This window comes from Bufo gargarizans, chromosome 9 (assembly GCF_014858855.1).
Source record: "Bufo gargarizans isolate SCDJY-AF-19 chromosome 9, ASM1485885v1, whole genome shotgun sequence".
NCBI lineage: Eukaryota > Metazoa > Chordata > Amphibia > Anura > Bufonidae > Bufo > Bufo gargarizans.
The window spans coordinates 78,790,280-78,804,231 of record NC_058088.1 but is presented as its reverse complement, the minus strand read 5'-3'; the positions used below and the strand labels follow the sequence as shown (position 1 = coordinate 78,804,231).

General features: G+C 39.1%; 1 protein-coding gene across 1 annotated transcript in view; it reads left to right on the top strand.

Moving 5' to 3' along the window:
• Nucleotides 1–13,952, top strand: part of NRK (Nik related kinase) — a 334,012-nt gene that overhangs the window by 137,372 nt on the left and 182,688 nt on the right. Inside the window, exons 14-16 of the mRNA XM_044306320.1 lie at nt 8,218–8,283; nt 10,983–11,144; nt 12,635–12,772. Of these exons, the coding sequence (XP_044162255.1) occupies nt 8,218–8,283; nt 10,983–11,144; nt 12,635–12,772 (366 nt within the window). The remainder of the gene's footprint in view (nt 1–8,217; nt 8,284–10,982; nt 11,145–12,634; nt 12,773–13,952) is intronic.

Below are 13,952 nucleotides of genomic sequence, written 5' to 3'. Positions count from 1 at the left end.
CCTCCTTCCTGTTTCTCGTCTCTTTTTTGATAGATGTACATCTGTCAATTCAGCTGTCTGTCATCCATCACTGTCAGTATTGCTAGTCCACCTCCACACACACTATAACATTTCATTCTTTCTTTTTAGAGTTGTCACTAGTGATGAGCGGCAAGGGCAATATTCGAATTAGCAATATTTTTCGAATATTTGGTAGACTATTTGTCATATATTTGCGAATTTGAGATTATTTTCTTGATTGTGAAAAATCGTCAATGTAATATTTGCATAATGCGCGCGAAATACAGGCGTGGGTCACGATAGCTATATTTTTGAAGCTGCTAGAAGTTTCCTGAGACTGGAGAAAATGGTTGGCACAGCAGAACATTACTGTAACATAAGCCCTCTGTTTGTCTGTTGAGATGATTGGGTTACATACAGTTTCTGACCTAATTATCTCCCAGGCAAAGGGTTGGCATTGCATGTCCTGTATGGGAGTTTTTATAAAAATTGGGTTTTACTGTCTGGAGATGATTGGGTTACATACAGTATCTGACCTAATTATCTTCCAGGCAGAGGGGAGGCATTGTGTGGGAGTGTCCCAGATTGTGTGGCTATTTCCATTGGTCTGTGTGTTTGTCACCCAGTTCTCCATCAGGTCCAGAGGGGAGGTCCCCTTGCAGAGGACTTGTATATAAGGCCAAGTATGGCACCAATAAAGGTGACTCTTACCCTCAACTCGCAGCCTGTTCTAGTGTTGTAGGGAACAGCTATATCACTACTAGCTCTTGTAAGAGCTGCACAGCTACTGGGAATCATAAGTCTGCCTTGGAAGTCGCTGGAGAAACTCTACAGCGCCACTCTTACTAGGGGAGAAAGACATCGCCAACAGTTGATACTGTTAGAATAGCTTTATATGCAGATAAAGTGCTCCAATATATTAGTGATTGCAAAATCGGCAATAATGATACGAATATTTTGGCGCAATACGTGCAACTTCACATTTTAACAGGTCTAACTACTTCTTAGTGATTGGTAAACTAAGTATTGTTGTGAACTTGTGACATCCCAGCACTATGTATGTATGTATGTATGCATGTACAGTACAGACCAAAAGTTTGGACACACCTTCTCATTCAAAGAGTTTTCTTCATTTTCATGACTATGAAAATTTTAGATTCACACTGAAGGCATCAAAACTATGAATTAACATATGTGGAATTATATACATAAAAAAAAAGTGTGAAACAACTGAAAATATGTCATATTCTAGGTTCTTCAAAGTAGCCACCTTTTGCTTTGATTACTGCTTTGCACTCTTGGCATTTTCTTGATGAACTAACTTCAAGAGGTAGTCACCTGAAATTCTCTTCCAACAGTCTTGAAGGAGTTCCCAGAGATGCTTAGCATTTGTTGGCCCTTTTGCCTTCACTCTGCGGTCCAGCTCACCCCAAACCATCTCGATTGGGTTCAGGTCCGGTGATTGTGGAGGCCAGGTCATCTGGCGCAGCACCCCATCACTCTCCTTTATGGTCAAATAGCCCTTACACAGCCTGGAGGTGTGTTTGAGGTCATTGTCCTGAAAAATAAATGATGGTCCAACTAAACGCAAACCGATGGAATAGCATGCCGCTGCAAGATGCTGTGGTAGCCATGCTAGTTCAGTATGCCTTTAATTTTGAATAAATCCCCAACAGTGTCACCAGCAAAGCACCCCCACACCATCCTTCTCCTCCATGCTTCACGGTGGGAACCAGGCATGTAGAGTCCATCCGTTCAACTTTTCTGCGTCGCACAAAGACACGGTGGTTGGAACCAAAGATCTCAAATTTTGACTCATCAGACCAAAGCACAGATTTCCACTGGTCTAATGTCCATTCCTTGTGTTCTTTAGCCCAAACAAGTCTCTTCTGCTTGTTGCCTGTCCTTAGCAGTGGTTTCCTAGCAGATATTCTACCATGAAGGCCTGATTCACACAGTCTCCTCTTAACAGTTGTTCTAGAGATGTGTCTGCTGCTAGAACTCTGTGTGGCATTGACCTGGTCTCTAATCTGAGCTGCTGTTAACCTGCGATTTCTGAGGCTGGTGACTCGGATGAACTTCTCCTCCGCAGCAGAGGTGACTCTTGGTCTTCTATTCCTGCCGCGGTCCGAATGTGAGCCAGTTTCTTTGTAGCACTTGATGGTTTTTGTGACTGCACTTGGGGACACTTTCAGAGTTTTCCCAATTTTTCGGACTGACTTACCTTCATTTCTTAAAGTAATGATGGCCACTCGTTTTTCTTTACTTAGCTGCTTTTTTCTTGCCATAATACAAATTCCAACAGTCTATTCAGTAGGACTATCAGCTGTGTATCCACCTGACTTCTCTACAACACAACTGATGGTCCCAACCCCATTTATAAGGCAAGAAATCCCACTTATTAAACCTGACAGAGCACACCTGTGAAGTGAAAACCATTTCCGGTGACTACATCCTGAAGCTCATTAAGAGAATGCCAAGAGTGTGCAAAGCAGTAATCAAAGCAGAAGGTGGCTACTTTGAAGAACCTAGAATATGACATATTTTCAGTTGTTTCACACTTTTTTGTTATGTATATAATTCCACATGTGTTGATTCATAGTTTTGATGCCTTCAGTGTTTATTTTCATAGTCATGAAAATAAAGAAAACTCTTTGAATGAGAAGGTGTGTCCAAACTTTTCGTCTGTACTGTATGTATGTAGCATACATACAGCACTATGTACGTAGCACGTATGGACAGCAGAACTTATCAGCTACACTATATCACTATCTAACCTACACTGACTATATCCCACTACTAACTATCTGTATTATATATATATATATAAGCTAACTAACTGACTATCTAATGTAATGACACAGGAAAGCAGAGAGCACAGCAATAGCACTGCTTTCTCTCAGATCTGCAAAATACTGCATACAAGGGCTGCTGGGGAGGTTGTTATATAGTAAGGGGTAGGCAACTTTCCTATTGTTTGCTAGGGATGTTGCTAAGCTCAGACAAAGACATTGCAGCCTTCTCATTGGCCCACAAGCAAGAAGGGAGGTTACTGATGGAAAAAAAAAATGTAGAATATTTGAAGTTACGAATATAGATCACTATATTCTAAATATTCGCGAATTCTCAAAGTGCAGATATTCAAAATTTGGCCAGTGCAGAATCAAAAATTGCTCCGGCCATGTGCACTGGCCTATTGGGCCCTGCCAGGGACTAATTATGCTATTAGTTCAAGAATTTAGAACAGAAGTTGGGTTGGAATTGGTGGCCATAATACGAGGACAGAAATATCCTTGTATTATGCTTGTGTGAAATTGGCCCAAGGGGTATTCCCATCATATACATTTATGACATATCCACAGGTTATGCTGTAATGGGAAATGAGGGAAGAATACAGACATCATGACACGCACATGCCAATTCATAGAGGCATCATAGATTGCTTGTGTGTTGCGATATACATTGAAGTCTATTAGAAAAAGTACCAAGTGCTGTGGATATGCCATAAATGTAATAAGTAAAAAGCCAGCAGCCGCTATCAAAACAGTTTTAGCTTGCAATTGGAAACTGTATAATTTAGATTATGAAAATTGCTAAAGAGCCAAACAAAAATGCAGTGCTAGCTTCTTCCGAGGAAGGATTATTTCATATAATAATGTCATTAAAGCAGGTCACTAATTACAATAATTTTATTTAAAGTTTTAGTTAGTTAAATTCTTAAGCGACCTCATTATTGCTGGCTCACGTAAGGTTATTAAAAATATTTTTTTGTCTCACCGCCTAACACCCGTCCAGAAATGAAACATTTTGTACAACATTTTGCTTGCATCTAATTGTAACATTCCTTTTCAGCCTTCCTTATTTACTTCAATCTATAAAAATCTGTCATTTACGTCATTAATCTATTTTTAGAAAAAAAGTTATAAAAATATGTATTATACCTGATGACAGGACAACTCTTTTACTAACAATATGCAATGCTGCACAGTGAAATAGCATACGTGCTATATTGTTACATATAAAAGGAGTAGAACATTTATATCGGATGGGAAGGAGGCATTTTTTCTCTTGCTAAAGAATAGGCAAGTGTGAGCCAGCAGGTAATCATGTATACTTTGGTAAGGAAGAAAGGGCAGAATGGATGCAAAAAAAAAAAAAAAAAAAAAAGAAGATTTGAACATCACTAGCTGTACAAAAAGAACTAAAATTTCAAAGTGAGTAGAATGCATGAAAGGGTCACTTTCGAATCAGCAGGGTATCAGTCCCATAGGGATTTTATTTGGTCAGAGCACAAAGAAATAGGTGTTGTATTTTAGACCTAGCAAATACACATTTGGAAGAAGCAGTACACACAAAAATTATAACAAAAATAGCTTCTCCTGCTATATGAAAAAGTGCACTTTATACAAATACATCAACATTTTACTATTACATTTATTATTTTCCTCCATTATTTAAAATACTTCTAACTCCAGGCAAGCATAATATACTGTATTAGCTGGAACTTCTGGAAGAAAGAAGTAGCAGTACCCACTAGACATGGCGAGAGAAGGTACTCTGTGTTTCCACAACAGTGGCAATCAAATGAGAGAATGTAATTGCTCAGGGAAGAAGTCTCTCACCTTTTCCTTTTTCATGTGAGTCTACACAGCAATGCTAATTCTCCAGTAGGAAGGAGGTAAGCTAGTATCGATTCACATGCCTGTACGTTATGGAATTTTTTTTAAAAAAAGGGTGCAGCCCTGGTTTGTATAGTTTTGGGGATGTATATCTCCGTAGAGACTTCTGCATTTTAGATTAATGCTTGCCCCTACCTAAGCTGAAGAGATTTTATGAGTTTGACCAAATATTCTTGCTCCACTTCAAACTGGTCAACCATAGGACTTCCCAGGGGACCAGTATTCCAATATACAAGAGGAAAAGACCATTCTAAACTATGAAGCTTCATTAGTTACCTATGAGTAGACTCTAGTAAGAATAACTTCTAGTGATGAACTTGAGGAACAATAGACACTGACCATCCTAGAATCAGTTCACAACATGTTCAACGTTTCATTTTTTATCTCAGTGTTTAAAGTGTCCCACTTTTGTTGGAAAAGATCTGGAGAGCAAAAGTTTTTCCCATCACTATTATGATATAGCAGCTAGATAGATCATAAATGTTGTTCAGTGACTAACCATTTACGACAGATGCCACACATGAGCACTCACTATCCACTAACGGGAATTTGACATAGCAGAGTATGCCACTTCAGGGAATAGGCACTGTGCATCCTTCCCATACTTCAATACAAGACATAGTGGAAATGGCTTTTTTGTTTTTTTTCAATAATTTTTATTTCTCCTGCTTCTCCTTGGCTTCTGATCCTCACAAGAGGCAATGGTCAGTTGGAATCTTTATTACCTGATGTAATTAATATTTTATGAGCTGTTCTATATTAAGCATTAACATACAGTAGGTTGTTTTTTTTAGGTTTCTTTTAGAATTAGCTGTAGCTAACAAAAGAAGGAAAACTCAAAGTAGTGAAATCGGATTTGAAAATTCAATAAATGTACAGTTTATATATCATACATACAGTAAATATATAATATACACACACTATATATCTATATCACACTCCACTGACTTTAAATAAAATGCATAAAAAGTACAACTGTCCGCAATATACTTTGCCAAATCAATATACCCAAATGAACAGGCAAAAACAAAAATAGCTCCATTTTACAAAATGAGCATGCAAGAGTTATGTTGCAGAATAAGGCCTCCTTCGGAAAGTCACATGGCCTTAGACTACCTCCAGTTCTAGTAAACCTTTTCGGATGCATGGAACCAGCTCAACTGTACTTGACCCTACCCCGGTTTTCCATTTTTCCACTAGTCCAAAGTCACATATAGTACCTAGTACTTTTGCTTCCACATGCGAAGATGTTCCAAGCCACTTAAGCAGTTACTATGAAGAGCGTGTGACTGCACTGCTAACTAGAGAATGGTCAAAGAGAATTTTCTGCACTGCTACCAACTACATTGAGGGGGTTCCACATGCACAACAGAAAACAAACCTTGTACCAAAACAGAGTAGAGGTGATTAGAATAGAGTAAGGAATAGCAAATACCACGCATTGGAAAAATGGCTATGGATCAGCATAGGGACCAGAGCTCGGATTAAAGGATCAGCGAACCAGTTCAGTCCAAACTTTGCTATTTTTCAGAAGACGAACCCTAATATTTTCAGACTTGTTTCGGACATATCCTCCAAAATGGCGCTTAGCACCATTTTAGTGCACATGCCCACATGAAAAAACACTAGGAAAAAGTGGGTAGAGGGTTTGTCCTGATTGGCTCCTAGGCCGACAGACAGCCTCAATGAGCCAATCAATGCTGCAGCAGGCAGGAAGGTGCCCTAGCATTACAAGCTGAACGTCATTCCGTGCTGGGCTATGAATGAGGGTGGTTGGGTCTCACAATGTCTGCCAGAAAAAGGATCCTAGGAAGTCGGGAAGAAAATCAAATCAAGTTTGTATTCTACTGCCAGGGACAGTGAAGGGAAAGGCTAGAATTGCAAAGAAGAATTGCGCATTTGGAATACGAACAAGCAGGGAAGCTGACAGCCAGGCAAGGAGTGAGGAGCTGTGGCTGCTGTGCCTCCTAGCAGAATTGCAGCTGGTGCAAACCTCAAAAGCAGCTACCTGAAAGCAGCTACCTAGTGTTCCCCTTATCCACTATAATAGTAGACATACGGTGCCCACAGGTCCGAGCCCTCCTTATGTATTTTTAACTAATCACTGTATGTTTTTGTGGAATATATTGTTTAATAAAAGGAAAATAAAGGTTATATTTTAATTATAAGACCAGAAACAGGAAATTATAGTCAGCAGACTATTGGAATATTGAATTTGACCTCCTAGGTTAGAGTGTCATCTGAAATGTTGTATACCCACATAAGCACACATATAACTTAGCTTGTTCCTGAAGTGCTGTTCATCCATTGTCGTCCAGGAAGAGAAGAGAGAGCCCGACTCCCAACTTTCACCTATATGTTCCTGTGTCCCAGCCCCCACTATAGACTCCACCCTGTGACCACCAGAATATCTTCCCCCATCTCTTGGACAAGAGAATGTTGCTCAACTGCTTTTACAATATGCCCTTCCTGCCTTAGATATTCTAACAAGGGACACAATGCTACTGGCCATAATACCACTGGATCCAATTATTAGGCATATTTGTGTGGTCATCAGGATGAGGTTCTGGCTTAAAGCCATATTTCCCTTAACACTTACATTAAAAAATCCCCCAATTTTTTTAATTCTAACAAAACCATCATATATACGTGATTACTACAGTGAAACACAGGGTAGTGCAGCAATCTACCTGTGAGTGTTAATGTGAAATTGAGCACCAGGCCTGTCCCTTAAAGTGGTTGTCCGGTTTCACTGCTGGCCTCAGCAATGCATCCGATGAGGCCAGTGATTGGCTCCTGGGGTCACATGCTGTTGACATAATCTCACCACTACAACCAGGTTAACAGCGCACAGACAGGAGAACCAGAGCAGCTATGTGGGATCTGTGAACCAAGTAGTTACCTGTTCTTTATTTCAAATAGATGCTGAGGGTTGTCCCATTTACACTTTAAACTGGACTACCCCTTTAACATACTTCTCCTTCAACTTGCATCTCAAATAGTTATTCAGAACACCATGCTCTCTACCACATGTCAAGGCCAGATTCACAGTGTTGCTTTTATGGATTGTTTTAACCAAAATTGATGATGTTTCAAAAGGATGAGTGAAACTATTCATAAAATGCATTAAACCATATGTTAATACATATGGTTTTAGCATTAGTTTCTACATCTAATTTTATGTTGCAGTTTTTGGCCACATTGCTTAAACAAGATCTCTCAAATAAGATCTCACTAAAATAAGTATGTGTGAAATATCCAAACAGTTCCTGTTTTTGGTTCCAAAGAGACTCTAATGAGTCATCTAAAAGATGTGCTTCTGTATCATGCCTTCAGTATGCTGTAAAATGCTGAATATCACAGCATTTCCATGGCTTATTCCAAAAGAAGCCATGGTAATAAGTAGAGACGGTTGTCAGAGAAAGATGCATATGTGGAGCTACTACCTTACAGAAGGATTTGTTTTCCTCATTATTCCGATATAGGACGTTTGTTTCAAAATTTTATTGTAATTGCATATTTAATTCTTACTTTACAGTATGGGGATCTCAGGCAGAAAACAGATGGAAAAAGCACTCCTACTGGAATCTCACATTCTCAAATGGTAAGGAAGTGTATAACTACCCAATTTTACAGCTTGCCAAAACTTTGCCCTTTTAGTAGACATTTTGAAAAATTAATCTGCTCTTTGGGGGGCAAATACGATGTCTACTTTGATTTGTGCCAAAAATTTGGTGCAGTTTGCAGAAGTGCAACAAAAATATTAAATCTATTCCTTTCCCTGAAAAATACCACAAGTTTCTAATCACAAACTCTCATTCATTTTATGTTAAAACCCATTAGAGATGGGTCAATTTCTTTTGGGTTCGATCTGCTGAGTCGGTCAAAAAATTAGATTTGGGTCTGATTTGATTCTACCTGAATCAGAAGTGCTCCAATTGGCCTGAAAATTGGTGTATAACACAGAGTTCTCCTAAGATTTTTTTTTTCTCTCTTGTATTTCGCTCTTTAAAAACAAATAAAATGTTATCCCCCCTTCCTACTCTCTATAACGAAATGTGTCACAATGATCTTGGATTATTATCTGCAGTAATAAAGGAGTAGCACTACAGTTTAGATAACTATTTTATTATTTCCTTACTGCCTCCTGTTAAAGCTGCACTGAAATATACCCTCAGGAAAGTGGTGCCTGCAGAGGAGTCCTCTCCATTATGTCAGTATGGCACAGTAGTCAAGACTGTATATTTCAGTCCTGCTTTGAGTATTGAAAACAGGAACTGTGAGCAGTAGGAAAATAAAACATGGGTATAGAGACACATTATGCACAGTACTACTCATGCATTACCTCAGATAGTAAACTAAATGCATGATTGACAGTGTGACACAGCGCTGACACTTTAAGGTTTATTTAAAATTAAAATGTGTTTCCAAAATTTGTCTGTTACTAGGGGAAAATCCCTGCCTGTGTTTATACACATGCAGTAGTATGTGAAATAGAGTCTTGTTCTGAACAGAGGCCCAAAAATAATATTTATATTTTTTTTTTTGGGGGGGGGGGGGGGCGACACACACCAGCTGTGCCACTGTTTTAATATGCCTTCCCAGAGGTCCATGGGTTCAGGGAACAGGGTATGTGCCTCAGAAAGGGCACACAGTCATACAAAAATAAAAATAAAAAATAGACAATAATCACAGACAGCTGGCCAGAAGTACTGCTGACTGATGAATAACATTTTAGTGAAGGCACTGAAATGTGCCACGAGACACATTTCATCGACAGCTGGCCAAATATGCAAATGGCATAGAGAACAATAAGATTTGGGTGAAAGTGTGGAACTGTGACACACTTTGAGAACAAGAAACATTTTTTGGACAGCTGTGAAGAATGAATGCCATAGAGAAGAATAAAATGTAGGTCAAGGCACAGAACTTTTGGATAACTCATTTTTTTATGGACAGCTGACCAGAAGCAATAATGGCTGCTGAATGAAATATTGGTTATGGTGTGGAAGTAAACCACATTTGTCACAACTAACCAGTACGGTAGAAACTGCACCACCAGCAACTTGGCCAGGTGGGAGTTCAGCTGGCTCAGAACCGGATTGCCGAGCTCAGAGTAATTGACTTTAATCCGAATTTCAGGAAAAATTACCTCATCAGTTTGCTCCGGAGAGGCATCTTGATTGAAGAAACCTCGTAAAATCTTGCACGGTTTCTTCACTGTGACCACTGTTTTTTTATTTTTTAAGTTATTTTTTTAAGTTATTGTCTTATTTGGCTCATTTTTAGCGGGGTGAGATGAGGTTTGATTGCTACCATTTTAGGGTACATAAGACTTTTTGATCACTTGGTATTACACTTTTTGTGAGGCAAGGTGACCAGAATTTTTTTTTTTTTTTACACTGTTTTTATTTGTTTGTTTTTACGGTTCACCTGATGGGTTGGATCATGTGATCTTTTTATAAAGCTGGTTGATATGGACGCTTTACTTTATTGACTTTAACTTTTGGGGGACTGATCCCCTTTACAATGCATTACAATACTTTTGTATTGTAATGCATTGGTTGTAAGTGTATAACTCACTGTAATACGTTTACAGCCTGCTTGCTTGTGGGATCCAGAGGGCTGGATCTCACAGGCTCTCACAGAAGGCAGCCACGATGCCTAAGTAAGGCATCGGGCTGCCTTCCCTGCCATCGGGTCCCCGTCACAGCAGCATGGGGACCAGATGGACACCCTGCAGCCGATCACAGCGCCGTGGTTGTACAGTGCTGGGATTTCTGGCCCAGTTGGCGCTGGTATCCTACGGGTTAATGTCAGATGCCACACTTAGCCAATTTACAGCCTATACTACTTTGTACACGTTTCTAAAAAAAAAAAAAGAAAGAAACAGATGTTTGACTATTGAGAAAAAAAAAAAGTCCTTGTTCTAATGTTAAACATTTCCTCACTGAGTTGCATTCACACTCCTCATAAGCTTGCTTCATTTATATTCTTCTAATAAATGGATAAATCTATCCTTTCAACATGTGATAACCCTTCTCATAATTTCATTTCTTTCCAACTGCAACCATTTTAAATTACCATTTCAGCTCTCCCTGGGAGAATTAACAAATTGTGACTCCTTATAATTAATATAAGCTGGAGGAATTGCCTACTTGTTTCCTTCGGCCAGTTGTATGGATCACAAGAAACACTTTCATCTGAGAATGAATGTGCTCAGGAAATGTCTCAGGAATATCTACTGTAGCTCTTTCGCACAAATGCTGAATGAAAAGTTATATAAAACTTTGTTTTAACTAGCAAAAGACTGAAGAAACTAATAATCAGAGGAAGCTTCATCGGACTTTACCCAAAGATCAGACCCAGTTACTGTTTCTTCAACATGACCATATGGAGAAGAATGTACAGTCGCCAAAGATCGCTTCAGATCTTAAAATCATTGGAGCCATGAATGATTTAAAGGCAAGAAATATATACTTAAAGAGTTACAATAAGTGCCTTGTAATGATAACTTGTTTTAAACTACTCATAGATACAACTGTTTGTGATCTGATTATTTTGTGGCTAGCACACCAAGCCATTCATTTCTATGGGACTATGCACACATCTGTACAGATCTCCGTGGTTGTTACATTCTGGTCCATACTGTGGATGAGAATAGTCCTTTCTATTAATGGGAGTTAGAAAAATGCTGAATGCACATTAAGTTATTTGTATTTTGTGGATCCATTGTTTGTAGACCAAAATACAGACATGGTTGTTGGCATGAGGCCTAAAGGTGATCAACGGAAATGTTTTGGATGGTCTTCAGTAGTCATTCAGGAAAATAGATTTATTAAGACTAACTTTAACTTGGTTACACAACATCTCAAGGAATTGCAATGGATTAAGGCTTATGTAGATTGGGAAAAAAAAGGGTGAAGTATCTAAATCAGATATTTGAACAGGGTAAACTAAAAGACTTCAATACAATGGTTAGAGAGTTTGGTATACCACAAAAGGACATATATAAATATTTCCAGCTTAAAAACGCATTGTATACAGTTAGGCACGTGGATAAATATAAGGTAGAAACATCTGACACACTGTATAATTTCATTAACGTGGTTGAAAGAGGAGGTATAACGGCTAAAAGATATAGGATATTGATGGAAGGAAAAAAAAAAAAAAGATTACAATGCCTGCTAGGAAAAAATGGGAAAATGAATTACAATTTTTTACGGAGGAAAAATGGAATGATGCATTAAAAAGCTATGCGGGAGTCTCAAATAGGGGCTCACATAAGATCTCACAATTTTTTGTAGTCCATAGGCTCCACCGATCACCACGGATATTGAAAAGAATGGGTGTAAGAGATTCGGATAATTGTATAAAATGCGGGGGAGAGAACGCTGATCTAATACATTGTTTTTGGAGATGCCCAAAACTGTTTAGGTATTGGACAGAAATAACAGATATGATATATTTGAATTTGAAGGTTCAGATATCTGAAGATCCTATGATTTGTATCCTGGGGGCAACAGAACATCTGGGCCTAAATAGAGATATACGAACTGTTCTAAAAAAGATACTATTTCAAGCTAGACTCCTTATACTCAGGAAATGGGTAGGAGCGGACCCTCCAACAGTGGGACAGTGGAGGAAAGCAGTGGATAATCTGATTAAGGAAGAACGAATGATGGAGGGCCAAAGTAGAAAAGCAAAAAAAGTTGATGAAATATGGAATAACTGGGTACTTTAGGGCTGGATAGACTATTATTATTTATTTATGATTTTTTTTTTTTTTTGTTTGTTGGTCGTGGCTACGCATATCTCCTCCCCCCCTCCCTCTCCAAAGGGGTGGTAGGGGGTGGGTAAATGGGAAAGATGGTTTATGATTATTAATGTATTTGTCTTTTCTGTGTATTGGAAAATAAAAAGAATAATATAAAGGAACTTGGTTACAATTTCAGATTTCAGAAAAGAGAATCCCAAATGTTGACCAGTGCAATCTTAAATGGACAGGCTTTGTACAACAGGCACATTCCAGACTTGGGTCTGGAAGCAGTTCGAGTCCATGTACACCAGCTTTGCCCAGAGCCATTTTGGAGGTAGGTTCCCATTATCCACTTTGCTGTTTCGGTACAATGGTGCAGATTTACCACATGGAAATGCCACAGGAGAACATACCCTTAACATGTGCCGATTCGAGTCCGGAAACAGTCTGTTTTGCAAAAATTTACCTTCTGTGCAAATTTTCAAATCTGCAGCATGTCCATTGTTGCTGTGTTCTTTTCAATGGAAGGCTGAGATCTGAGGAACATCCGCATCCACTGCTTTGCTATAGACACAGCAGCAGCAGGAAGAGAGAAGGGACATCGCACATGCACACTGTCCACGCTGTCTCCTCATACAGCTGATCGGTGGGGGTGTCGGACCCCCGTCGATCTGATATTGATGATAGACTGGGGTATCGGACCCCTGTCTATCATCAATATCATCAATGTCATCAATAGTAAAAGGCCCACACAACCCCTTTAAAAGGCACTCACTAAGGATCCCAATGTAAAGGCACATAGGGATATGTGGAACCCATAGGCTCCAGTTATAAACAATGCAAAAAAACTTTTTGTGGGATGCCTCTATAGATGTAAAAAACAGCAGCCCACACTTTACTATAGAGTTAAAAGAAAGGTATATCAAAGTATACCTACCTGCCAGAGCCCAAAAAGATGCTCTTTTGGCCTCCGCAGTACTCTATAGATTCATACAGCATTTGTGCCGAGTGTATGTACACACCAAAATGTAGTGTGAACAGATCCTAAGGGAGATGGGTTCCCTTTACACAGGACGATTTAGCAGGCAATTATCAGAAATGAATCATTTTCAATAATTGCCTATTGCTGAGCAGAGGGGAGAGCCGAATTTCCATGTAGCAATCTTTCCCCTTGTATGGGGGGCGAGCGATCACTTCTGTGATTGCTTGTCCCCATACAGATTCATTGTGTTGTACACAGGACATTCTGCTGCCCAGAAATTATGATTTTGGGAGCTTCCAAGTGATATGATCACTAAATGATTGAGCGTTTACTCGTTCATCGGATGAGTGACGATACTTTTACACTGGACAATTATCGGGAACGAGCGTTTCTTCAAATGCTCATCTCCGATAATTGACCTGATCATCGGCCAGTAAAAAAGGGTCTATAAATTGCCACCCCATAATATAAATCGCATAGAGAAAGGTGAAGAAGAGGTTCTACTTATGAGAACGGTTTGCTTTTCTGTGTT